We start from the raw sequence: 24,973 nt of genomic DNA on the forward strand, positions 1-24,973 counted from the left end.
AACTGTCTTGAGCCAGAATACACAGAGTTCATTGAGAGAAAGGAAAGACGAGCATTTGAGATTAAAAAGTATTTAAATTGTTTTTTTTTTATGAAAATAACCGATCGTTTCACTAGATAAGACCCTTGGAATCGTTTACAACCGCATTGGGGATCATTTGAAGCTGTATTTAAACAGAATTTTGGAAGTTCAAAATCGGGGCACCATACCAGTCCATTATATGGAGAAAAATGCTGAAATGTCTTCCTCAAAAAACATAATTTCTTTACAACTGAAGAAAGAAAGACATGAACATCTTGGATGACAAGAGGGTGAGTACATTATATGTGAATCTTTGTTTTGGAAGTGGACTTCTCCTTTAATGTGTACATTAAACTGTGGTGAGAAAGTATTTTAACACTGAAAAAGAATACATCCTTTAATAATAAGAGCTGTGTACTGGTCAAGAGTGCATTGCTACTTTTACTTTATTACATTATTACTTTAAAATGATTAATTGTAGTAATCTCTACAGACTCTCAGCCATTTTCTCAGGAGGAATCTCCATTTGTTACTGGGCTGTAATGCTTCCCTCTAGTGGTGTGTTATACTTATGGACAACAATTTAATACCAAAAACTTTGATGTGACAGACTGTAGTTTGACTTAGTTTGAATTTGCAAGACGTAAAGGTTTAGCACAGGTTTAAACAAAGGTAAATGAGGGAGCACTTTTCATTAACAGAACTTAAACTTTTTATTAACAGAAACTGGGAGTGTTGATATATTTAATTAAACGATTCATTTTATGATTCTATTATATTTAATGTTCTGTATTTTCTTCAATAATAAAAAAATTGTTATTGAGAAGAATAGCTTTGTTTGTGTATCTAGCATTTTAATTTGTATTTAATTTCACGTCGTTTTAAGTTTGTTTTAGGGGCTTTTTTTTAACCTGAAGGTCTGTTTCTATGTTTACATATAACATTGATGTAAAAACAAAAAAATGTAATGTTACAAATACAGTTGAAGTCAAAAGTTTACATACACCTTGCAGAATCTACAAGACGTTAATTATTTTACTAAAACGAGGGATCATACAAAATGCATGTTGTTGTTTTTTTTTTTTAGTACTGACCTGAATAAGATAATTCACATAAAATATGTTTACATATAGTCCACAAGAGAAAATAATAGTTGAATTTATAAAAATGACCCACTTGATTCTTTTATTATCTGTTTTTTTTTTTCAGTGATAGTTGGCCTGGGGGGCATTGTTGGAAATTCAACATTTTTTGAATTTGCAGATCAGGGTGAATTTATTTTGTCTTCTGGGAAGTATGTGAAACATGTGCTTCTGAAGGGCAGTAATAAAAAAAAAAAAAAAAAAAAAAAAAAGATATTTAGGCAAAATGTACACATCTTGTGGATCATTCAGGTAACAACACTATTAGGAATCAAGTGTATGTAAACTTTTGAACAGGGTAATTTTTTATAAATTCAACTATTATTTTCTCTTGTGGACTATATGTAAACGTCTTTTATGTGAAATATCTTATTTAGGTCAGTACTAAGTAAAAAAATAACATGCATTTTGTATGATCCCTCTTATTTTGGTAAAATATTTAATATTTGATATTTTGCAGATTCTTTAAGGTGTATGTAAACTTTTGATTTCAACTGTATAATGGAGGATTGTTTATTTATTTATTTTATTTATTCTGCACAGCTCATATTTCAAGGTCTTTTTTTAGCATTTACATTTAAAAACAAAAAAATCCCTGAAATTCGTGGTTCTGTTATGAGTCTTGAGGCAAAGACGGGTGAGTCAAATCTTAGTACTTCTGATTATGAATAAATACATTTATATAACACCCCACATTATTCTCTATTATTAGCTGCATATATTGTTTAATTATTTATATACATTTACATATTTCAAACAGCAAGCAAACACGTCCTGTCTCTGAGTCTCATTAGAGCGGGTCCGCTGCGATCCCACAATGCACCGCTGCGCAGCTGCAGATGGAATGTAGCTCGCTAGCCTCTCATGCTAGCTGCAGCATCGCAGTAAAGTTTGACAAACACATGATGAGCGGCTCGAACCCGCCGCCAGCGCTGCACTGACAACACATGAGGTACGTATGCTCTTCATCGGCGAGGGTCCTCGTTACAATCAGCCGTGAAAACGTTTGCAGTCCGGCCTCTGTGTGCGTGATGAAACGGCAGCATAGAGATTGAGATCAGGCCGAATTTAAACTACATTCATATATAAAGATACATTAAAGTCATTCTTAAAATACAGTAGTCTTGTTAAGCTCAAGTCAAATTAAATACGCAGCTGTATCTCTGACAGTGGCAACAGGCAGTCAGTGTTGTGCTCGGGTGTCACTGTAAACACAGTCATGTACTTTCAGTTTATTTTTTAGTTTATGCACAGCATTATTAGGTCTGTATACATAGAGCTCTTATCGCAGGCCGTTTTATTTTCAAATCACACGTTTAAATGAACAATTCCAATGCGGGTCGTATTTACTTTAGGTTGACATGTCATATATAACTTGACTTATAAAGTCTATGCATATGTAATATACTGTTTTTTTTTTTGTTTTTTTTTTCACCTCTAATGTAGTTTTAATGCTCTAATTTGCTACAGTCAAGGACTTGCTTACTGAGTGCATTAAGGGAGAATTATCTCTAAAGATGCTTTAAACCAATATGTATTATGAAAATGCTATAAAAATAAGATTTGACAGTCTCATCTGTTATGACAAACCTGAAGGATGCCAGCCAGCTCATATAGGTCAGTAAAATAAGAAAATAATTATGTCAAGGTCATACTGGGTTAATAATTAAATAAGTTTGTAAATATTCATATTAATTAAGTCAATATTAATGATTAGAAAAGCACAGCAGGGTTAAACACAGCCCTAATCTTTTAATACTGATATGTTTGAAACTTTGATTCAATGTTTAAGAAGGTGCAAGCACTGTATGACAATCCTTATAGTTGTTTTTAAGTTTGAAACACAGTAGCAGATATTTTATTGTTTAACCAATTTTAGGATGATTGGGTGGATGATTAGCGTGAAGTCACGATTATTTATATAGCTCTTTATTTTATTTTTTTTTAGCTCTTTTTTTTTTCTTAAATACAGATTGTTTCAGAGCAGCTTCACAGTAATAATAGCTATGAAGCAGCTCAACAGTAGGGCTGTCAAACGATTAATCATGATTAATCGCATCCTAAATAAAATGTTAATATAATGTGTGTTCTGTGTATATTTATTATGTATATATAAACACACACACACAGTATATTTGTGCAAATATTTAGTAGGGCTGTGAAACGATTAATCGCATACAAAATAAAAGTTTAAGTTTGCCTTATATATGTGTGTGTAATTATTATGTATCTATAAATACACACAAATTAATGTATACATTTAAGAAAAATATGTTATTTATGTACAGAATATTTGTATTTATATATAATGTAAATTCTATAAAAAATATAATAAATACATGTACTTGAAAAATATTTCTTAAATATATACATGAATTGCTTCTATTTATATATGCGTAATAATTACACACATATATATTAGGCAAACTCAGATTTTTATTTTGTATGCTAATAATTGCGATTAATCATATGCCAGCCCTAATATTCACATGTATTTATATATACATATAAATATATTTAATAGATAAACATAACATATTTTTCTTAAATATATACATGCATGTGTGTGTATTTATATACATGATAAATATGAACAGTACACACACATATTATGTAAACAAATAACTTATTTTGCATGCAATTAATCATGATGAATCGTTTGACAGTATAGCAGCTTTTTGTATTTTAAGTAGGGCAAATGATTAATCGCGATTAATTGCATGCAAAATAAAAGTTTGTGTTTGCCTAATATGTGTGTACTCTGTATGTTTATTATGTATATAAATACACACAGATGCTTGTATATATTTAAGAAAAATATATTTATATACAAAATATTTATATGTACGTATAAATTAAATGTAAGTAAATATAGATATATTCTTAAATTGCATGCATGTTTGTTTGTGTATTTATATATACATAATTAATATACACAGTACACACACATTTTATGTAAACACAAACTTATTAATCCCGACTCATCGTTTGACAGCCTTAATAAGCCTCATTAAACTAGTAAGAAATTATGTATTACAATCCATTTTGAGTCACGTCATTCATAATGAGATGTAGAAGCACTAATCTGACATAAAAAGGCATGAATCCTTCATTATTAAATTAGTTTATGCTCCAGTAGCAATTCTGACAATGACTGTTCAAGACGTGTCAAGTCAGATTGAGTTTAATGTCATTTCTCTTTTGCCTAGCTGGCGATGAAAATAATGTTTATTTGATTGTACATAGAGGCTAGACTAACACTGGAGTCCAAAAAGTCTGAGACTAAATTTAATTTTCATTTAAACCTGGAAATAATGTTTTAGGATTTTCAAAAGATCAAATTTCCATTTATTAATAAACAAGATTCTCTGGATCATTCCTAATTCATGCAGGAGAATGTATGTCATCAGGTTGATGTGAGGAGGGAATTTGAGATTTGTTAGTTTAAACTCAAGCTTGTTGTTTCTCTCAGCCAGGTCAACGGAGAGGAAGTGCTGTGAACGCAACGGTGTTAACTGCTGATAGAAATCCTTATGTTGGTCCTGTCTCTTCCTGTAGCTTCAGCTCAACCGCTCAGCGTTCAGCGATGAACATTGATGACAAGCTGGAGGGGATGCTTATGAAATGTAGCCCTGTGGGGCTACACCACTCGTCTAGAGGTTTGGGACCCTCAAGAGTGGATGGAAGAGGAAGGAGAGGCAGTTTGGATCTGACAATTGGGGAACGGAGCTTGGCTAATCATCCCCTTTTGGCTGAGGATGATGACGATGATGAAGATGATGATGAAGACCTGGCAGGTGGAGGCCTGACCTCACATGATCTGATATCCCAGGATGACCTGATGGTTCATGAGGAGACGGTGAAAAATGACGGACAGGATGAAGCGGCTTTCTCACAGCGAATTCCCCATAAATTACACTATACACTCAATATGCCAGTAAGTGTACAGCTGTTTGAGCTGATTAAGAGCTAATTACTGCTGCGATTTAACAGTTTTATTTATTTTACTTGTGCAAGTTCTAACAGCTTTGTCAGTGAACCAAAAAAAAAAAGTTAGTAAATATTGGGTGAAATTAGTGTGCATTTCTTTTCAGCACATTTGCTCAAATCTAAGTCAGAATTAAACTGTATTTTGGCTCTATTATCGTAATAAAAATATATTATTAATACAAAAATCTGTATATAATAGGTGCACTGTAACTTAGAAATTCAGTAAATTAATTTAATTAATGACTTTTTTTGTTGTTGCTTTTGTTAGGTAAATATAAAGCAGGAGATGAAAATGCCAGACTCATTGATTCTGAATAAAAAGGAGAAGAAACAGGGAAGGGACCCATCTGACTGTCACAAAAAGAAGAAGAGAAAGCAGCGCTCGCCTGCAAAGGTTTAATATTGTTCATCAGAGATGCCACTGATGAAATACCAGTATGCTTTAAAATACTAGTTCTCTATGTGAGAGATATTTTACACAGTGCATAACAGTGTGGTAAAGTAATTTAAACTTCTTTGAAAGATTCACGAAATTGCTAATTTTGTCTACTTGCTTTTTTATACGCTACCAGTCAAAAGTTTTTGCACGGTAAGAGACAAAAAAAAAAAGCTTCTTCTGCTTACCAAGCCTGCATTTATTTGAACTAAAATACAGCAAAAGCAGTAAAATTCTGAAATATTTTTACTATTTAAAATAACTGCTTTCTATTTGAATATATTTTAAAAATGTAATTTATTTCTGTGATTTCATAGCTGAATTTGTAGCATTATTACTCCGGTCACATGATCCTTCAGAAGTCATTCTAATATTCTGATTTGCCACTCAAAAACATTTTTTATTATTATGTTGAAAACAGCTGAGTAGAATTTTTTTCAGGTTTCTTTGATGAATAAAAAGTTCAAAAGTACAGCATTTATCTGAAAAAAACCCCTCTATCATCACTTTTGATCAATTTAAAGCATCCTTGCTAAATAAAAGTATTCATTTCTATAAAATGCTGATATTTTTATTTATCAAAGAATCCTGAAAAAATGTACTCAGATGTTTTAAATACTGATAACAATAATAATAAATGTTTCTTGAACAGCAAATCAGCATATTAGAATGATTGACATGTTACACTGAAGACTGGAGTAATGATGCTGAAAATTTAGCTTTGATCACAGGAATAAATTACATTTTAAAATATATTCAAATAGAAAAGTTGTTTTAAATAGTAAAAATATTTCAGAATTGTACTGTTTTTGCTGTACTTTGGATCAAATAAATGCAGGCTTGGTGAGCAGAAGAGACTACTTTGAAAAACATTCAAAATTTTGCTGTTCAAAAACTTTTGACTGGTAGTGTATATTGTTTATTTTAAGGATGGTTGCCTACTGAGGTAATTGTTTGTACTATGCTATGTAATATTATACTAAAGACTGCTATACACATCTGCCTTTATTGTATTGGTTAGCCAGGACATACAGTATTATAGTACTCCAGAATTATGATGCTCTAAAAGAACCACAGGCATGAAAGACGGATAGTTTTGAACTATATTTCCTCCATCTTGTTAGATTCTCACTATTAATGAAGATGGCTCCCTTGGGCACCAGAACCCAAAATCTCATGTCTGTGAGCACTGCAATGCTGCTTTTCGGACAAACTACCATTTGCAAAGACACGTGTTCATTCACACAGGTAAGTGGTGTAATATGCTGGTCCTGTGGGAATAATTGACATAGAAAAAAGAACAAAACGGTGAACAAAAATATACTTTTTTGCAGGTGAAAAGCCTTTCCAGTGCAATCAGTGTGACATGCGCTTTATTCAGAAGTACCTGCTTCAAAGACATGAAAAGATCCACACAGGTAAGCAGAAAGGGACTGAAACCATTATACCAGTGACAGAAAAAGAAGTAACATTTATGTTTCTCTTCGAGGTGTTTTAAAGGAGAACTCCACTTCCAGAACAACAATTTACAAATAATTTACACACCCCCCATCATCCAAGATGTTCATGTCTTTCTGTCTTCAGTCGTGAAGAAATTATGGTTTTTGAGGAAAGCATTTCAGGATTTTTCTCCATATAATTGACTTCATTGGTGCCCCGATTTTGAACTTCCAAAATGTAGTTTAAATGCAGCTTTAAAGGGCTCTAAGCGATCCCAGTTAAAGAAGAAGGGTCTTATCTAGTGAAACGATTTGTCATTTTTTCCAGAAAATAAAAATTTGTTTACTTTTTAAGCACAAAAGCTTCTGTAGCACAGGGTCTGGGATGCACGTCCACAACACTACCTATTATTGAATCAAGTCGAAAGGTCAAACGGATGTTGGCGGAACTAACGTCTAATCACATCTAAGTTCATCGTCTTTGTACTCCGGCTCGAAAAGGTAGAGTATAGCGAAAAACTCCTCATTTTCTCCTACAACTTCAGAATAGTCCGACATCGTTGAACCTTTTTGTCTGTAAACAGCATTTGACTTACTTGCACTTTCTTAGTCTTTGCACGTTCACTTTGTAAACACTGGGTCTGTAGTTTCGCCTACGATCCGCGTGACCTTTCGACCTGATTCAATAGTACGTAGTGTCGTGGACGCGAATCCCAGAGCCTGTGCTACACAAGCTTTTGTGCTTAAAAAGTAAACAAATTTTTATTTTCCGAAAAAAAAAAAAAAAAAAATGACAGATCGTTTCGCTAGATAAGACCCTTCTTCCTCGGCTGGGATCGTTTAGAGCCCTTTGAATCTGCATTTAAACTGGATTTTGGAAGTTCAAAATCGGGGCACCAACAAAGTCCATTATATGGAGAAAAATCCTGATATGCTTTCCATAATTTATTCACGACTGAAGACAGAAAGACATGAACATCTTGGATAATAAGGGGGTAAATTTTTTGTAAATTGTTGTTCTGAAAGTGGACTTCTCCTTTAAGAGATTTTAATTAAAGGCATGGTAAAATTCTGTCATTAATTACTCACCTTCATGTCGTTTCAAACCTGTAAGACATCTTTGGTACAGAAATTAAGATATTTTTGATGAAATCCAAGAGCTTTCTGACCTTGCATAGACAGCAACTGACATGTTCAAGGCCCAGAAAGGTAGTAATGATGTTGCTAAAATAGTCCATGTGACATCAGTGTGGTTCATCTGTAATGTTATGAAGCAACTAGAATATTTTTGTGTACAAATAATAAAAAATATTGACTTTGTTCATCACTTTCTTCTCTTCTGTGTCAGTCTTCGACACACGTTCAGCACCACATGTATGCATTGTGGTACTCTCGTGAACGTGCAACAAATGTCTTCACTACTTTCTGGGCCAACGTGTCAGTTGCGTTTCTGTCTATGCAGAGTCAGAAAGTTCTTGGATTTCCTCAAAAATGTCTCAGTTTGTGTTCTGTAAGTGAACAAAGGTCTTACAGGATTAAAATGACATGAGGGCGAGTAATTGATGACAGAAATTTCATTTTTGGGTCAACTATCCCTTTAAGGATGTACAGTGAAATCGTCAAGTCAGTGATTGTTTATAAATGTGGTCCATTGCAATTCCCTTTTTTATAGTGATCTTTTAAATCCGAGAAAGCATGTCTAGAGTCAAGGCCTAGTTTTTCCCATCAGGTCTTGGCAGGAAAGAAGTAGGCCTGCTTGACCTGCCTAAATTGTTTTTTACATCGTTCATAATTGCCTGTCATGTCTCCCCTTTAGGAGAAAAACCTTTTCGGTGTGATGAGTGTGGAATGAAATTTATTCAGAAATACCACATGGAGAGACATAAGAGGACACACAGCGGGGAGAAGCCTTACCAGTGTGACTATTGCCATCAGGTAAGGGCAGTCCAAAGCAAAACAGATTTGTGACCCTGGACCACAAAACTAGTCATAAGTAGCACGGGTATATTTGTAGCAATAGCCAACGATAAATTGTATGGGTCAAAATTATAGACTTTCCTTTTATGCCAAAAATCATTAGGATATTAAGTAAAGATCATGTTCCATGAAGATATTTTGTAAATTTCCCACCATAAATGTATCAAAACTTAATTTTTAATTAGTTATATGCATTGCTATGAACTTCATTTGGACAAATTTAAAGGCGATTTTGTAAGTGTTTTGATTTTTTTGCAACATCAGATTCCAGATTTTCAAATAGTTGTATCTCAGCCAAATATATTTTGCAAATTTACTACTGTAAATATATCAGAATTTTTTGATTAGTAATATGCATTGCTAAGAACTTCATTTGGACAACTTTATTGTTATTTTTCTCAATATTTTGATTTTTTTTGCTCCCTCAGATTCCAGATTTTGTTTTTGGCCAAATATACATCTGTAAATCAATGGAAAGCCTATTTATTTAGCTTTCAGATGATGTATAAATCTCAGTTTCAAAAAACTGACCCTTATGACTGGTTTTGTGGTCCAGTAATTCTGGGCAATTAAAATGTTAGCATGCATTATACAGCCAGAAACATGATGTATATTTTCCCCAACAGTTTTTCTCTAGAACTGACAGAGTACTAAAGCACAGACGAATGTGCCATGAGAATAAGGACAGGAAGGTGCAGAAAGCAGCTGCCAAAGACGGCCCTCTTCGCACCTCAGAAAGCTTGGGCTTCTCTTTTCCTGTCAAGGAGTGCACTCTTCCCAAGAAGAAACGTCAGAAGACCTCTGATAAAAGTCGGGTGGCGCTCACGAGTCCCACTGTTGACAAAGAGGTTGAAGCTGGTAATGAGGAAAAGTCTGAAGACCAACTGGCCAAAAGCGAGTGTCTTCCACTTTACACTGTAGCCACCAAGGTGAAGGACGAATATGTCGTGACAGATTATTCCGTTGAGCTCCCTGACTCCCCGCCTGTCAACCGGCATCTCGCAGGGGAAGAATCTAATGATGAAATCATCAGTCCTCCAAAACTAGTCCTGAAGAAAATCGCCAGCAGGAGAGGCTTGAAACAGCAAGCTCTAGAACAGCCCCAGAGTCTCTCACCCTTGTCCTCATTCGAAGATAGCAAAGTAACAAGATACACCTTTGAGATTGTGGACAACAAAGGCCTCTTGGATGTCGAGGCCAATCCTGACATGGAATCGGTTGATGCCCTACAAGGTGTACAAGCTAAACCAACCGGAAGCAGCACAAACTACGACGACGCCATGCAGTTTCTCAAAAAGAAGCGATACCTCCAAGCAGCCACGGCCAACACTAGTCGAGACTACGCGCTTAACGTGAGCAGCATCGTGTCGCAGCCTTCGGTCACTCAAGCAGCTGTAGCGAGCGTCATCGATGAGACCGTTCCCGCCACGATCCTCTCTGAGACTCAGACGCTGAACGTGGAGATCAAGTCTAGTAATGAGAAAAACGTCCTTCCGGATGAAGTCCTACAGACGCTTCTCGATCACTACTCTAATAAGGCCAACGGGCAAGCAGAGATTTCCTTCAGCGTGGCAGACACCGAAGTCACATCCAGCATCTCTATCAACTCTTCCGATGAGAGCAGCCCCACCGAAACGTTGGGAACCAGTTCACAAGCACCCCCGGCAGAGAAGGCCAGCCTTCTACAGGAGTACTCCAAGTTTCTTCAGCAAGCACTGGAAAGGACCAGTCAGAACGACACCTACCTGAACAACCAGAGTCTTACGTTTGTAAACGACAGTGCCAGTCTTGCAGGCCAGCCATTGTTTTCCACAGAGAAGCAGTTCACCTCTCCATCCCGGTTTAGACCGACCATGAACTCTCCATTGAGATCCACCTTGGAGAAACCTAATTTTAGCCTTTTGGTAGATTCCCAACACTCCTTCTCCTTTTCAGGTGACGAGACAAACCCTTCCTCGGTTTCCCCAACGGAGGACTTTCTCGACCAAGTGACCTCTCCCAAAAAGACTGATGCGCAAAGCATTAGCCAGACGTTTCAGATTGCTACTTTTGACCAGAACTTTCGATCTCAATTCCCGAGCTCAAGATCTGGAATATCCTCACAGTTTAGCATTGCCAGTGGACAAGTTAGCCTGAGAGGTCACGGTGGAACGGACTTCCCAGAGTTCTCTCTTGTTACTGAAACAAGAACTCAACTAACTTCATCTCCAGATGCTACAAGCAGCCAAACCTTTGGCTAATCAAGAGCTTTTAATGATTTGAAGCATTTAAAAGGCACTTTATAGTTCTGTCAGTGAAGGCAATGTGATCTCTGTGCAAATACTTATGATTTTCCATCTTTAAACAATCACGCATGTGTGAGAATCAAAAGGAGCAGAGTGATGCACGCATTGGTTTCATTATCAGCCCTTCTAATGGAGACTATGTGATACTCTTTATGTGTCATTGCATTTTTTGGGCTTTGGACGAACGCACTACGGCTTGCCAAATTAGTTATGCGTTGTAAAATTAGGATTTTAAACTACTACAACAATCCTGTTGTAGTAATCTAAATTATAGGGTCATTGTAGCTTCCCCGAGAGAAAACTATATAAAAATCGATTCTGATTTGGCCTTATGTTAGCGTTTAGTTCTTCTGCTGGAGCAACAGGCTCAACAGACTGACCTAATAATGTAGGTCTATAGAAATGATTCTAGTCTAGCGTTATAATTGGTTTTTGTATTTAATTAGTTTTTTGGAGAGGTACTGAAAGGACCTTACTTTAATGCCCTATTCTTGAGTAAGGCACTTTGTGATTGATATACTGCAAGTCACTTTTGTTCAAAAAACGAGTAACGTTTTTCTCACCCCTGTCGTTGTAAGCTAATTTGTATATTTAATCTTTTTGTGCATTGAATGTTTTTATATATATATTATTTGCATTCTCTGCTCCCGTAAAGAATCTCTCCAAGACACATTTCGTTTAGAGCAATCTGCAGGTATTGTCATACTGAATTTGTATGGACCTAGCCCATAATTTTATATAATGAGATTATATAATCATGAAATATCTTTGCATATTTCTCCTAAGGTTATTGGATCAAAAAATAGATATTCCCCAGCTACTTCGGTGGGAATCAGTACAAAAAAATCTGTCTTGCCAATCAGATTTAGGAGCATATGGGGAACAAGGTTTTGTGGAGGGTTTCTCTTTGCATATCTCACATTTGAGGATGCAGTTTTAGCAATTGTCTAGGGCAGCAGCATTAACAGGTATGCACTTCTTCGTCTGTCATCATTGTGCCTGACTCATTGGTTAGTTCAGACTTACAATAGGTGAAATACAATATACACTACCAGTCAAAAGTTTTTGAACAGTAAGATTTTTGTATTTTTAAGGACGTCTCTTCTGCTCATTAAGCCTGCATTTATTTGATCCAAAATACAGCAAAAACAGTAAAAATGTGAAATATTTTTACTATTTAAAATAACTGTTTTGTATTTAAATATATTTTAAAATCTAATTTATTCCTCTGATTTCAAAGCTGAATTTTTAGCATCATTACTCGTCACATGATCCTTTAGAAATAATTCTAATATTCTGATTTTCTGTTCAAAAACATGAATTATTATTAATATTATTATTATGTTGAACAGAAAGTTCAGAACAATAGCATTTATCTGAAATAGAAAGCTTTTGTAACATTATAATGTTATAACGTTATATGTCTTTATCACTTTTGATCTGTTTAAAGCATCCTTGCCAAAAAATATTTATTTCTATAAAATCCTGCTCTTTGGATCTTACTATTCATCAAAGAATCCTGAAACAAATGTATTCAACTTTTTAAAAATTGATAACAATAATAATAAACGTTTTTTGAACAGCAAATTGACATATTAGAATGATAATGTGACACTGAAGGCTGGAGTAAAGATTTAAACATTTAGCTTTGATTACAGAAATAAATTACATTTTAAAATATATTCAAATAGAAAGCAGTTATTTTAAACAGTAAAAATATTTTACAATATTACTGCTTTTGTACTTTGGATCAAATAAATGCAGGCTTGGTGAGCAGAAGAGAATTCTTTAAAAAACATTAAAAATCTTACTGTTCAAAAACTTTTGACTGTTAGTGTACTTAGTTGAAAAATTTGCGCATTTCATCACTTTGATTTCCTTAAGAGGATTTAATTTGTTCACAGTCTGTTTTCTTGGGTTTCCAGATTTAATCAACATTACCCATTAAATCGCACTTTGGCTCGTGGGCAGTTTTTGTTATTTTAAAGCACTTTTCGATTCCCACCTTCCCTCTACATAACGTACACATCTGATATAAAATCTATATCAGTGTTGAGTGAAATCAAGGAAGATGATTTAAGAATGTATGGTCTGAGATCATATTTTCATGCTTTTTGTCTCTCAAACACCCCATCCATTAACAAATATGTCTTTGAATCAGATTCACTTGCTGTTACTTATTAGATTAATATAGAACAAAAAATAAAGTGTAAAGTTGTACTAATATATATATATATATATATATATATGTACACATAGCATTTGTTAATTGCACATCTTTCATTAACTAATCATGTAAATTAAAAGCTTTGTTTCTGTTTTCTCAAATTGTTTATGGAAATTTAGCCGCTTGCCCCAAAACTGTATCCTAATTAATCTTAGTTTGATTTATATTCGTAGTACCATGCCAAACTGTACACTCATTTCTTTGTAAATCATTCTTATGTAAATTGTTTAATGGTTTTATAAGCAATTTACACACAAATTCGCTCTGCTCATGTTTCGTGAATGAGTGTGTATGTTTTTTCATAGTCAGAGTGTGTTCTGGGTGTCAAAGACATTTTACTGTGTTTTTGATTACGGTCTATTATATGTGTGCCTAAACATTCCTTTATTGTCCCTTTATTTTTCCATGTTGTAAATAGGTGGTATATTTTAAGTTTTTCGGAGTGTGGAAAGAGTGCAACATGATATTTGCTGCCATTTTGGTTTACTCATTCCTACAGTCCCTGACGACTCTCAGCACAACTTTTGTGACAAAATCATGTTGGTGTTCTTGTTTTTAAATTACAAATGTACTCTAAGAATTGCCTCTGAATGCAGTTTTAATTACAATTTGATTAAACCTTGTATGGATCTCATACACCCTCAGACGAGGAGTTTTTAGGATGTTATTTATCATTTCAATATCATGTGATACCTAAATATTTAATCAATAATTACTGCTACAGATGCTCTAGAAATTGATGAAAGTGAAATGATAATTTGAGGGAAGACCTTAATGCCTTGTTTTTGCTTTATTTCCTTTTAGTAAATTGTGTGATGTTTTTGTAAGCTCAATTGCTGTTGGTAAAAAGTCATATCCATTTAGACACATGGCTGTTGTCCTTCTTTATTGATTGGGTATTTTGTGTCTCATCTGTTGTTACTGATGGTGAATCATTGTTTTCTTTCAAGTTTAATTCGAGTGAAACTGAATGGTTTTATTTAGTGAGAAAGCTCTTCTGAATAGTTTTAGACATTTAATTTTATTGGGGAGTGCATGTCCTCTGACTGTCTTTGTACACTGGTTATATTTTTATATGTATCCATTTTATTGTAGCCGAATTATTTCCATAGAATATACTTTAATGCAATACTTTGCCTAAGACATGGGGAAAAAGATTGGATGTTTTTGATTGCGTGCCTCTTGTTGTGTAATATTAAATTTACAAATACATCAAGTTGTTGAGTGCTTTTTTCATGTGTCATGATAACTCATCACAAGAATGTTTTCCGAGTGCCTTCTTAATATAATCACTATTGTGGGAATTTCATGAAATTTTCATGAAAAAGTTTACGGTCCTAAACTAGGATTCATTTTGTGCAAATATAATTTCTTGTTCAGTCAATATAATCTATGTTCAAATATGACACAAACATTTTTGTGACATTAACGCTGACAAAAAGTTTGACTGGGATTGAAAATATGCTTTAAATTTTGTATCATTGGTTGACACATGGCCAAGAGTATCTTAAAGTGATTTTAATTGGACTTTACATCATAAATGTCCACTAGTTGGTTATACAAATGACAATTAGGGGAAAAAATACAGAAAATCCTGCACCGTTAGAGCAGTCTAAGAACAGTCAAATGCAAATAAGAGTGTACACTGGCAGCCAGGGTTGCCAGGTCTGTGATAAACAATCAGACTAATCATGTATTCTCCATGTTTTTTTCTCTCAGTCAGGGGTCTACTCGGTTTAAATCGCGATCCGGGGAGATCGGTGTAACCCGTGGAATTCAAAAACAACCCGCAGCAAAAGTGTAAAAGTATCCCACTTTCGCGGAAAAACCGTGGATTTGGCAACCCTACACACACCTGAGGTGGCGCTGATATAACAGATATTTGTTTAATGACGTTCATTGTACACGTAACGTTTACATAAATAACAGCGACACAGACAGCTGTTAGGCTAAAAAGGCTTTAAAAGGATATTAATCAAACGATAGAGAATCTAATTATTTTAAATTACATTTAGGCTACTACTTTTTAATGAATAATTTCAGAAACCTGTCAGTTTCTCGAAATATTTCCTCGGGGGAGCGGTGGTACTGAAAACATCTACCAACTTTGAGTTTACTGATGTTTAACGTTGAGTGAATCGTTATTTTGAGTCGGAGCTTTTCAGTGAATCAGTCGAATCACTTCACAAAACTATTTTACATTTTTATTGTATTTTGTTAGATTTTTTAAGAATCTGACTGAATCGGTCCGAGCTGGTCAACATTAGTCAACAATTTTTGACTAGTTGCATCAAAAACGAACCGTTCGAGAGAACCGATTCGCACAAATGACTCGGACCACCCAACACCTCAGGTGTGCTTGTGCCTCTCACATTCTCCACCTGCTGCTGCATCCGGGAGCCCAGGGATTACAGGTATGTGTGTGTTTGTCTTCCTTTGATTACTTAAGGAATTTACAGTTTAACAATATCGCAAAACAGCCGCTATCACATTTCTTTTAGACTTTACAACGAACCATTGTACTAGATAACGTTAAAGTAAAAACACACTAACAAAAGTTAGTACTACACGACTTAGTCATGTGAACTTCAGTTCGTTTGTTTGCCTTTTATCTTAAAGTATTAAAATGTTTGTGAAAATGCGAATATGAATTGCATGTCGATTATTAGTTCCTAATGTGTCACTTATTAACAGACGACTTTTGTTGGCTTAAATGTATCCAGGCTACGTGGCCATCGCCTACTTGGCAAATGTTGTTAAAATTGAGTGTACCAAAGCCTTTCAAATGACTAGCAAAGTCTTTACTTTCCTCAGACCCAGCTACTGTAATCTTGCCCAGGAGGGAGCATGAGTCCTCAAGTTCAAGAGTTATTCCATGAAGACGCACAGGTAATGGCAAATCAGTTGTAATAGAAAACCATAAGTTCAGACCTCATGTTTTACCCTGAGCAGAGGAACTGGCATTAATAGTGGCTTATTTAGAAATGAGTGACACTGGTTTGTGTAGGGATCCCAGAGTAATGCTCAGCCTTGGTGGAAGGTGCAGCTCTTCGTCTGGGAACCTGTTCTTTTTGGCACCTGGGATGGAGTCTTTACTACCTGCATGATCAACATTTTTGGGGTGGTGCTCTTTTTACGGACTGGTTGGCTTGTGGTAAGTTATGATTTGTCATAGATTTCAAGATGCTTGTAGTGCGTATGTGTATTAGAGAATTTATTTAAACAGCATTTGAAAAGATATTATAAGGTTTTGGTTCATATCTGTGGATGCCCATTTTCACCATTTTCATTACTTTTTACAAGATCAAAAGTTATTGAACAGTAAGATTTTTAATGTTTTTTTTTTAAAGAAGTCTCTTCTGCTTACCAAGCTTGCATTTATCTGATGCAAAATACAGCAAAATCAGTAATATTGTGCAGTATATTTACTATTAAAAATAACTTTCTGTTTGAATATATTTTAAAATGTAATTTATTTGTGTGATCAAAGCTTAATTTCCAGCATAATTGTTATATAGAAATGATGCATAGAAATGATAGAAATTAATGCTTTTATTTAGCAATGATGCTTTAAATTGATCAAAAGTGATAAAGACATTTATAATGTTACAGAAGATTTCTATTTCACATAAATGCTGTTCTTCTGAACTTTCTGTTCATCAAAGAAACATAACATTTTTTTACTCTGCTGTTTTCAACATAATAATATATTTTTTTATATTATTTATTTATTTATTTTTTGAGCAGCAAAACAGAATATTAGAATGATTTCTAAAGAATCATGTGACTGAAGTAATAATGCTAAAATTCAGCTTTGAAGTCACAGGAATAAATTGCATTTTAAAATACAAATATTTAACAATTTTACTTTTTTTTTTTTTTTTTTTTTTTGCTGTACTTTGGATCAAATAAATGCAGGCCAAATGCAGACTGGTAGTGTATAGATTTAGAATTGTGATATACAAAATTCTGGGGAAAAAAAATCATAATTGTGAGAGAGAAACTGAATTCTGACTGTTTTTTTTCCAATTCCAGGTTTACATCTTGCAATTTATATCAAACAATTCTGAGCTTTTACTCAGAATTTTGAGTTGACTTTTTTTTTTTTTTTTGCAAAAAATTAAATCTCTGACTTTTTATCTCATAATTCTGTCTTTCTTTTCTTGCAATTGGAAATTTACTTCACAATTCTGAATTCTCAGGTAACAGATCTGAGACTTCTTGCAGATCTGAGGAAAAAACTCAGAATTAGAAGAAAAAAAAAATCTAAATTGTGAAATATAAACTTCGAATTAGAAAAGTTGTGAGATTAACCCTAGGTTTCATAGACAAGGTTTAAACCTAGTCCCAGTCAAACATGTAAGTCTGAGCTGTTTCAACTCAAAGAAACTTGCTCTGACTGATTTTAAAATATATCAGTGCCTTTGTTTTGACTCCAGGACACCAGTAATATTTTTTTCTAAGGCACGTTTATAAAAACCATACTCGTCTAATGTTTTGGCAGCTATTTAATGTGCATTCAATGAAAATGTTATGTCTTTTTCCATATGATCATCTTTAGGGTAACACAGGTGTGTTGCTGGGCATGCTTCTGGTATCCATGGTGGTACTGGTCGCCTTGGTTACAGTGATGTCAGGTATTGGTGTGTGTGAGTGTTGCAGCGTGGGTAACGGTGGGGTCTACTCCATGATCTCCACTGTGCTCGGAGGCAGGGTTGGAGGAACTGTGGGACTCCTGTATGTGTTTGGACAGGTGAGCAGTTCATACCTGTTTTAATTATATTGCATATGCATTGGGTGATCAGTTTACTTTTCAAGTTTGGTGACAGTCATGTGTCTTGTTGGCAGTGTGTGGCTGGAGCGATGTACATCACTGGTTTTGCCGAGTCCATCGCACAGGTGCTGAACTTACAAAGCACGTGGGCGGTGAGGGGCATTTCTGTGGCCGTTCTGATTGGCCTGCTTGGGATTAACTTGGCTGGGGTGAAATGGATTGTACGCCTTCAATTAGTTCTACTGGGCATATTAGCCATGTCCACTCTGGATTTTGTCATCGGGACATTTAGTCATCTAGATCCAGGTATGTCAAAGAATCCTAGGTATCACAGTTTCTACAAAATTGATAATAATAATAAATGTAAATGTATAAATAATAATGGAATGATTTCTGAAGGATCATTTGACATTAAAGACTAGCACAAAGGCTGCTGAAAATTCAGCCATTATTGGAATAAATTATATTTTAAAACATTAAAATTTTAAATAGAAAACAGTTCTTTTAAATTGTAATAATATTTAACAATATTACTATTTTTACTGTATTTTTATCAAATAAATGCAGCCTTTAATAAATGCAGCATTTAGTCATCTAGATCCAGGTGAGCTATCATGAATGTGAATAAGATTACTTCAAGGGTCATTTATGTTAGAGTAAATTTAGCACCTGATGTAGATCTTAAGGTACAGCTAGGTTTTGTGTTTTTAACTGAAAGTCTTTCATTAAACCAACATCATAGATCATAGAGAGAAAATTAATGGGCAATCAAAAATCACACTCAATTTGAACAGGCATTTGTGACTATAGGTTTACATTTAATTGAGTGGCGCTTTAGAAGAGATTCTTGCCCTGCAGTATTGTTTTCACAGATTCTACTAAACAGTGCCTGCCTTTCTTATATTGACATTTCTTTGCACATTTCCTGGCAAACCTGCCAGACGAGGATATACAAGTTCAAGTCATTCTACACTGCTGTTCAAAAGTTTGGGATCAGTAAGTTTCTTATGCTAATCAAAGCTGTATTTATTTGATCAAAATGACAGTAAAAACAGTAATATTGTGAAATTTTATTACAATGTGAAATAACTGTTTTCTATTTTAATTTACTTTCAAATATAATTTATTCCTGTGATGCAAAGCTGAATTTTCATCAGCCATTACTACAGTCTTCAGTGTTACGTGATCCTTCAGAAGTCATTTTGATATGCTGATTTATTATCAATGCTGGAAACAATTGAGCTAATATTTTTTTGGAAAATATTACACTTTTTTTTTTTTTTTAACCATTCTTTAATGAATAAAAAGTTAAAAAGAACAGCATTATTTTAAAATAGAAATCTTTTTTAACAATAAATATAGACTACCGTTTAAAAGTTACATTTTTATTTAAATTTTTTTTTTAAAGAAATTAAGTTTTATTCAGCAAGGATGTGTTAAATTGATAAAAAGTATTGTTAGAAAAGATTTCTGTTTAAAGTAAATGCTGTTCTTTTTAAGTATTAATAATTAATAATTCAGCATGATGTTATAATTAATAATTCAGCATGATGTTAGAATGCTTTCTGAAGGATCATGTGACAGTGAAGACTGGACTAGTGACTCATTTTACAATATTACTGTTTTTTTTGTATTTTTGATGAAGAGCCTTGATGAAGAGCATGAGAGACTTCTTTATAAAACATTACTGATCCCAAACTTTTGAGTGGCAGTGTACAGGTCCTTTTCAAAAAATTAGCATATTGTGATAAAGTTCATTATTTTCTGTAATGTACTGATAAACATTAGACTTTCATATATTTTAGATTCATTACACACAACTCAAGTAGTTTCAAGCCTTTTATTGTTTTAATATTGATGATTTTGGCATACAGCTCATGAAAACCCAAAATTCCTATCTCAAAAAATTAGCATATCATGAAAAGGTTCTCTAAACGAGCTATTAACCTAATCATCTGAATCAACTAGTTAACTCTAAACACCTGCAAAAGATTCCTGAGGCTTTTAAAAACTCCCAGCCTGGTTCATTACTCAAAACCGCAATCATGGGTAAGACTGCCGACCTGACTGCTGTCCAGAAGGCCATCACTGACACCCTCAAGCAAGAGGGTAAGACACAGAAAGAAATTTCTGAACGAATAGGCTGTTCCCAGAGTGCTGTATCAAGGCACCTCAGTGGGAAGTCTGTGGGAAGGAAAAAGTGTGGCAGAAAACACTGCACGATGAGAAGAGGTGACCGGACCCTGAGGAAGATTGTGGAGAAGGACCGATTCCAGACCTTGGGGGAACTGCGGAAGCAGTGGACTGAGTCTGGAGTAGAAACATCCAGAGCCACCGTGTACAGGCGTGTGCAGGAAATGGGCTACAGGTGCCGCATTCCCCAGGTCAAGCCACTTTTGAACCAGAAACAGCGGCAGAAGCGCCTGACCTGGGCTACAGAGAAGCAGCACTGGACTGTTGCTCAGTGGTCCAAAGTACTTTTTTTCGGATGAAAGCAAATTTTGCATGTCATTTGGAAATCAAGGTGCGAGAGTCTGGAGGAAGACTGGGGAGAGGGAAATGCCAAAATGCCTGAAGTCCCGTGTCAAGTACCCACAGTCAGTGATGGTCTGGGGTGCCATGTCAGCTGCGGTCAATGCAGCTAGCTATCAGGAGATTTTGGAGCACTTCATGCTTCCATCTGCTGAAAAGCTTTATGGAGATGAAGATTTCATTTTTCAGCACGACCTGGCACCTGCTCACAGTGCCAAAACCACTGGTAAATGGTTTACTGACCATGGTATTACTGTGCTCAATTGGCCTGCCAACTCTCCTGACCTGAACCCCATAGAGAATCTGTGGGATATTGTGAAGAGAAAGTTGAAGACGCAAGACCCAACACTCTGGATGAGCTTAAGGCCGCTATCGAAGCATCCTGGGCCTTCATAACACCTCAGCAGTGCCACAGGCTGATTGCCTCCATGCCACGCCGCATTGAAGCAGTCATTTCTGCAAAAGGATTCCCGACCAAGTATTGAGTGCATAACTGAACATAATTATTTGAAGGTTGACTTTTTTTTTTTTGTATTAAAAACACTTTTCTTTTATTGGTCGGATGAAATATGCTAATTTTTTGAGATAGGAATTTTGGGTTTTCATGAGCTGTATGCCAAAATCATCAATATTAAAACAATAAAAGGCTTGAAACTACTTGAGTTGTGTGTAATGAATCTAAAATATATGAAAGTCTAATGTTTATCAGTACATTACAGAAAATAATGAACTTTATCACAATATGCTAATTTTTTGAAAAGGACCTGTATATATTAGACTAAATTTGCAGTGTGCTAAAGGTTTTTTTCTTTTATCAGCATACTTTTCTCTTATTTCTATACTTATTTTGCAGTTCCTTATTTCTGTATTTTCATGTGTGGTGTAATATGCATTTATTGGAGCTGAAAAGTTGTTGAATGCAGCTTATTAGTGACAATATATACACTACTGTTCAAACAGTTTGGGGTGGCTCAGATTTTAAAAAAAAAAAAGGAATTAATGCTTTTATTCAGCAAGACTGTATTATATTGTTCAAAAAGCAACAGTGTTCAACAGTTCAAAATTTTACATTTTTACCAATACAACATTTGTATTTCAAATAATTAATGTTCTATTGAAATGTCAAAGAATCCTGAAAGTATCCCAGTTTCTACAAAAATATTAAGCAGCACAACTATTTTCAACATAATAATAATAATAATAATATTTCAACATTATTATAATAAATGTTTCTTGAGCACCAAATCACCATATTAGAATGATTTCTGAAGGATCATGTGACACTGACGACTGGCATAATGGCCATGAAAATTCAGCATTGCCATTTCTGGAATAAATTACATTTTAAAACATATTAAAATGTAGAATTGAAAACAATTCTTTTAAATTGTAATGATATTTAACGATATTACTGTTTTGCTGTAGTTTGTATCAAATAAATGCAGCCTTGGTGGGCATAAGAGACTTCTTTTAAAAAGTTGGGAAGTATGTAAATCTATATTATCTGTGACTAGAAATTTCTAATGTTTTCATTTTGAAGCTCTTACTAATTCAAAATGATTATTGGTATTGATAAACTATTTTTTGGCCAGTATGGGAAAACTATGAGTCTACATGTCCTTGCAACAACTGTCCAGTAGATGTCAGGGTATCATAAATGTGGCAGTGTCCCAAATAATCTTGCTATCATATGGGGTTTTATTTTTTTATTGTCTGTTTTAGTAGTGGCAATTCACATTATTATTTATTATTTACATTTTCTTTTTCTAAAAACATTTCGAAACCATTTAGGCTTAACAAACAGTGCAAGACAAAATTTTGCGTACAAGGTTGTGATGTGGCATTGACGGTATAAGCAGTAAGTTAGACCTCCAGCAGCACTGCATCTGCTGGGAGGGGTGCACATGGTGACTAACGAGTACAGGGTCTCTTCCTAAAATAAACACAATTATAGAACTCCAACACCAATCATAAGTAACAGGAAGGGTGAAGTGACTTGTCTTCCCATTATATTCAGTACTGTCATCTAGTGATCCTGGACCTCACAAGGCAAAGCTATATGCACAACTGTGCCTCAAGTTTGTCAGTAAGATTTTTATTTATTTATTTATTTATTTTTAAATTACTCAATTTATTTGCAAGGATGCATTAAATTATTTATAAGTAGCAGTAAAGACATTTAAAATGTTACAAAAGCTTTCTATTTCAAATAAATGCTTTTCTTTTTAACTTTAATGTATTTTTTAAAGAGTTATGAATAAAATGTTGTTTCACAAAAAAATAAGGAATTAAATTTAGTAATAACAAGAAATATTTCTTTAGAACCAAATTATTATGTTAGAATAATTTTTGAAAGATCATGTGACATGGACTCTTTGCCATCATAGGAATACATTTTAAATTAAAAATCTAAATATTTCACAATATTTAATTATTTTATTTTTAATGACTAAAGCATGTGTTAATTAAATAGAACATGCTTATAAGTCTAAGAAGAATTAGTTAAATGTCCCACTTTGTCACACATTTCATAAATTTAGGACATTAAGATATACTTGTGTTAAAAATGTATATTAGGCATATACACAGTATTAAAAGAATTTCAACTCCCTCTTCCAACAATGCATACTTAGTGCAAGGTTAATTTAATGGAAGTTTATAATAGCAACTCGTCATCCTGCAAAAATTACGTGAGATAAGGGACATTTGCTCTTAGGACAAGCATGCAGGCATTCTTAGTCCATTGTAATGTTTAAGTTTTTTTGGCTGCCCACCTCAGACGAGGTCAGTATGTACTTTCACACTGGGTTTGCAGGAAATCCATCCCAACTCTTCCTGTTCTCCTGATTACTGGCTTCCCGTCCAGAGAGGAGGCAAGACTTTCAAAAAGATGGTGTTCTCACTCTCTCAGCAGAGAAAGTCAGACACATTGGGGTGTAATGGACTAAATATACGGTGTCACCCCCTAACTACAGCTACTGCTGCTGTCGTATTTTTCTGACCCCATTTTAGGAGCTGGACTCAGGCTGCAGTGTACGTTGGCAGAGGGAAAAGGAGGCACTGGTTCCTCCAGGTTTTTTCAATTAAGCCTTGTGGTTATAAAGTGATCTCACCATTGGCATGACTCCAGGGGGTTGCACGGTTTAGGTCTGGGCGCCGCATGGGCGGGTTACCTGCCAGTGGCAGGAAAAAGGAGCTGCTGTGCAGATGTGTTTACAGTTTGATAACACTGTTAATCACATAGTCAAGGCCAGGTGGTCAGCACAAGGAAAGCGTCATAACCTTGATGATATAGAGATTCCAGCATAACGTCATTCCATTGCAATTTAAAGTGATAGTTCACTTCAGAATTGGACATTTTGCCATTTCAAAGCTATATGATTGTCTGTCTTCTGTAAAATGTAAAAGGAGAAAATTTGAAGTATGTCATGCCCATTCTCTTATTTTATATAATTATATAATATGTGAATGAGGACTGGGGCTGTCAGGTTAGTTAAAAGGTTAGTTCAGACAGAAATTTAAATTCTGTCATTAATTACTCACCCTATGTCGTTCCAAACCCGTAAGACTTTCGTTCATCTTCAAAACACAAATTAAGATATTTTTGATGAAACCAAGAAATTACTGAGCCTGTATAGACAGCAACGCAACTGACACGTTCAAGGCCTGGAAAGCTAGTAAGGACATTGATAAATAGTCCATGTGACATCAGTGGTTCAACCTTAATGTAATGAAGCTACAAAAATACTTTTTGTGCACTAAGAAACAAAATAACAGGTTAATTTCTTCTGAAACTGACATTGTTGAATAAAGTCGTTACCTTTTTCTTTGCATACAAAAAGTTGCTGTCTATGCAAGGTCAGAAAGCTCTCGGATTTCATTAAACATTTCTTAATTTGAGTTCCAAAGATGAACAAAGGTCTTGCGGGTTTGGAACAACATGAGGGTAAGCAATTAATAATAGAATTGTCATTTTTGGGCGAACTATCCCTTTAACAAGGACACAAAAGTAAAGGTCGACCAAGTTGGATTTTTTTTCTTTGCCTTTCTATTATTAGACCGACCTGTTAAACAAAGACAGTGAACTAATAAAGACAGAGTGCATCTGTGCTCAGACGCTGGGTTTTAAGTGTTTGCAAAATAAAAGTCT

General features: G+C 34.6%; 2 protein-coding genes across 4 annotated transcripts in view; both read left to right on the plus strand.

Annotated features, from left to right (window-relative positions):
• Nucleotides 1-1,980: 1,980 nt before the first annotated feature.
• On the plus strand, nucleotides 1,981-14,717 carry znf148 (zinc finger protein 148). 2 transcript variants are annotated; one of them, XM_051119640.1, is made up of 7 exons: nucleotides 1,981-2,115; nucleotides 4,722-5,100; nucleotides 5,422-5,547; nucleotides 6,714-6,837; nucleotides 6,924-7,007; nucleotides 8,845-8,963; nucleotides 9,632-14,717. In XM_051119640.1, exons 1-7 carry the CDS (start codon nucleotides 2,111-2,113, stop codon nucleotides 11,243-11,245), a joined length of 2,451 nt encoding a protein of 816 aa, XP_050975597.1. In that variant the 5' UTR covers nucleotides 1,981-2,110; the 3' UTR covers nucleotides 11,246-14,717. The 2 variants fall into 2 exon arrangements, with proteins under 2 accessions (XP_050975597.1, XP_050975598.1); XM_051119641.1 differs by having other exon boundaries at nucleotides 1,992-2,115; nucleotides 4,636-5,100.
• Nucleotides 14,718-15,430: 713 nt separating this feature from the next.
• slc12a8 (solute carrier family 12 member 8) overlaps nucleotides 15,431-24,973 on the plus strand; it is a 24,581-nt gene continuing 15,038 nt past the window's right edge. The window contains exons 1-5 of one of the 2 annotated variants that reach the window (XM_051118930.1): nucleotides 15,431-15,931; nucleotides 16,332-16,406; nucleotides 16,525-16,671; nucleotides 18,079-18,270; nucleotides 18,366-18,597. In XM_051118930.1, coding sequence (XP_050974887.1) covers nucleotides 16,365-16,406; nucleotides 16,525-16,671; nucleotides 18,079-18,270; nucleotides 18,366-18,597 — 613 coding nt within the window. In that variant the 5' untranslated portion in view covers nucleotides 15,431-15,931; nucleotides 16,332-16,364. Of the gene's footprint in view, nucleotides 15,932-15,988; nucleotides 16,075-16,331; nucleotides 16,407-16,524; nucleotides 16,672-18,078; nucleotides 18,271-18,365; nucleotides 18,598-24,973 lie in introns of those variants that run through there. The other variant, XM_051118932.1, reaches the window with a different exon arrangement.

This window comes from Labeo rohita, chromosome 9 (assembly GCF_022985175.1).
Source record: "Labeo rohita strain BAU-BD-2019 chromosome 9, IGBB_LRoh.1.0, whole genome shotgun sequence".
Lineage (NCBI taxonomy): Eukaryota > Metazoa > Chordata > Actinopteri > Cypriniformes > Cyprinidae > Labeo > Labeo rohita.

Coding starts and splice junctions, on each gene's coding strand:
- znf148 (XM_051119640.1), top strand. Junction 6,838..6,923: donor ACACGTGTTCATTCACACAG/GTAAGTGGTGTA, acceptor ACTTTTTTGCAG/GTGAAAAGCCTTTCCAGTGC. Junction 7,008..8,844: donor ACATGAAAAGATCCACACAG/GTAAGCAGAAAG, acceptor TCTCCCCTTTAG/GAGAAAAACCTTTTCGGTGT.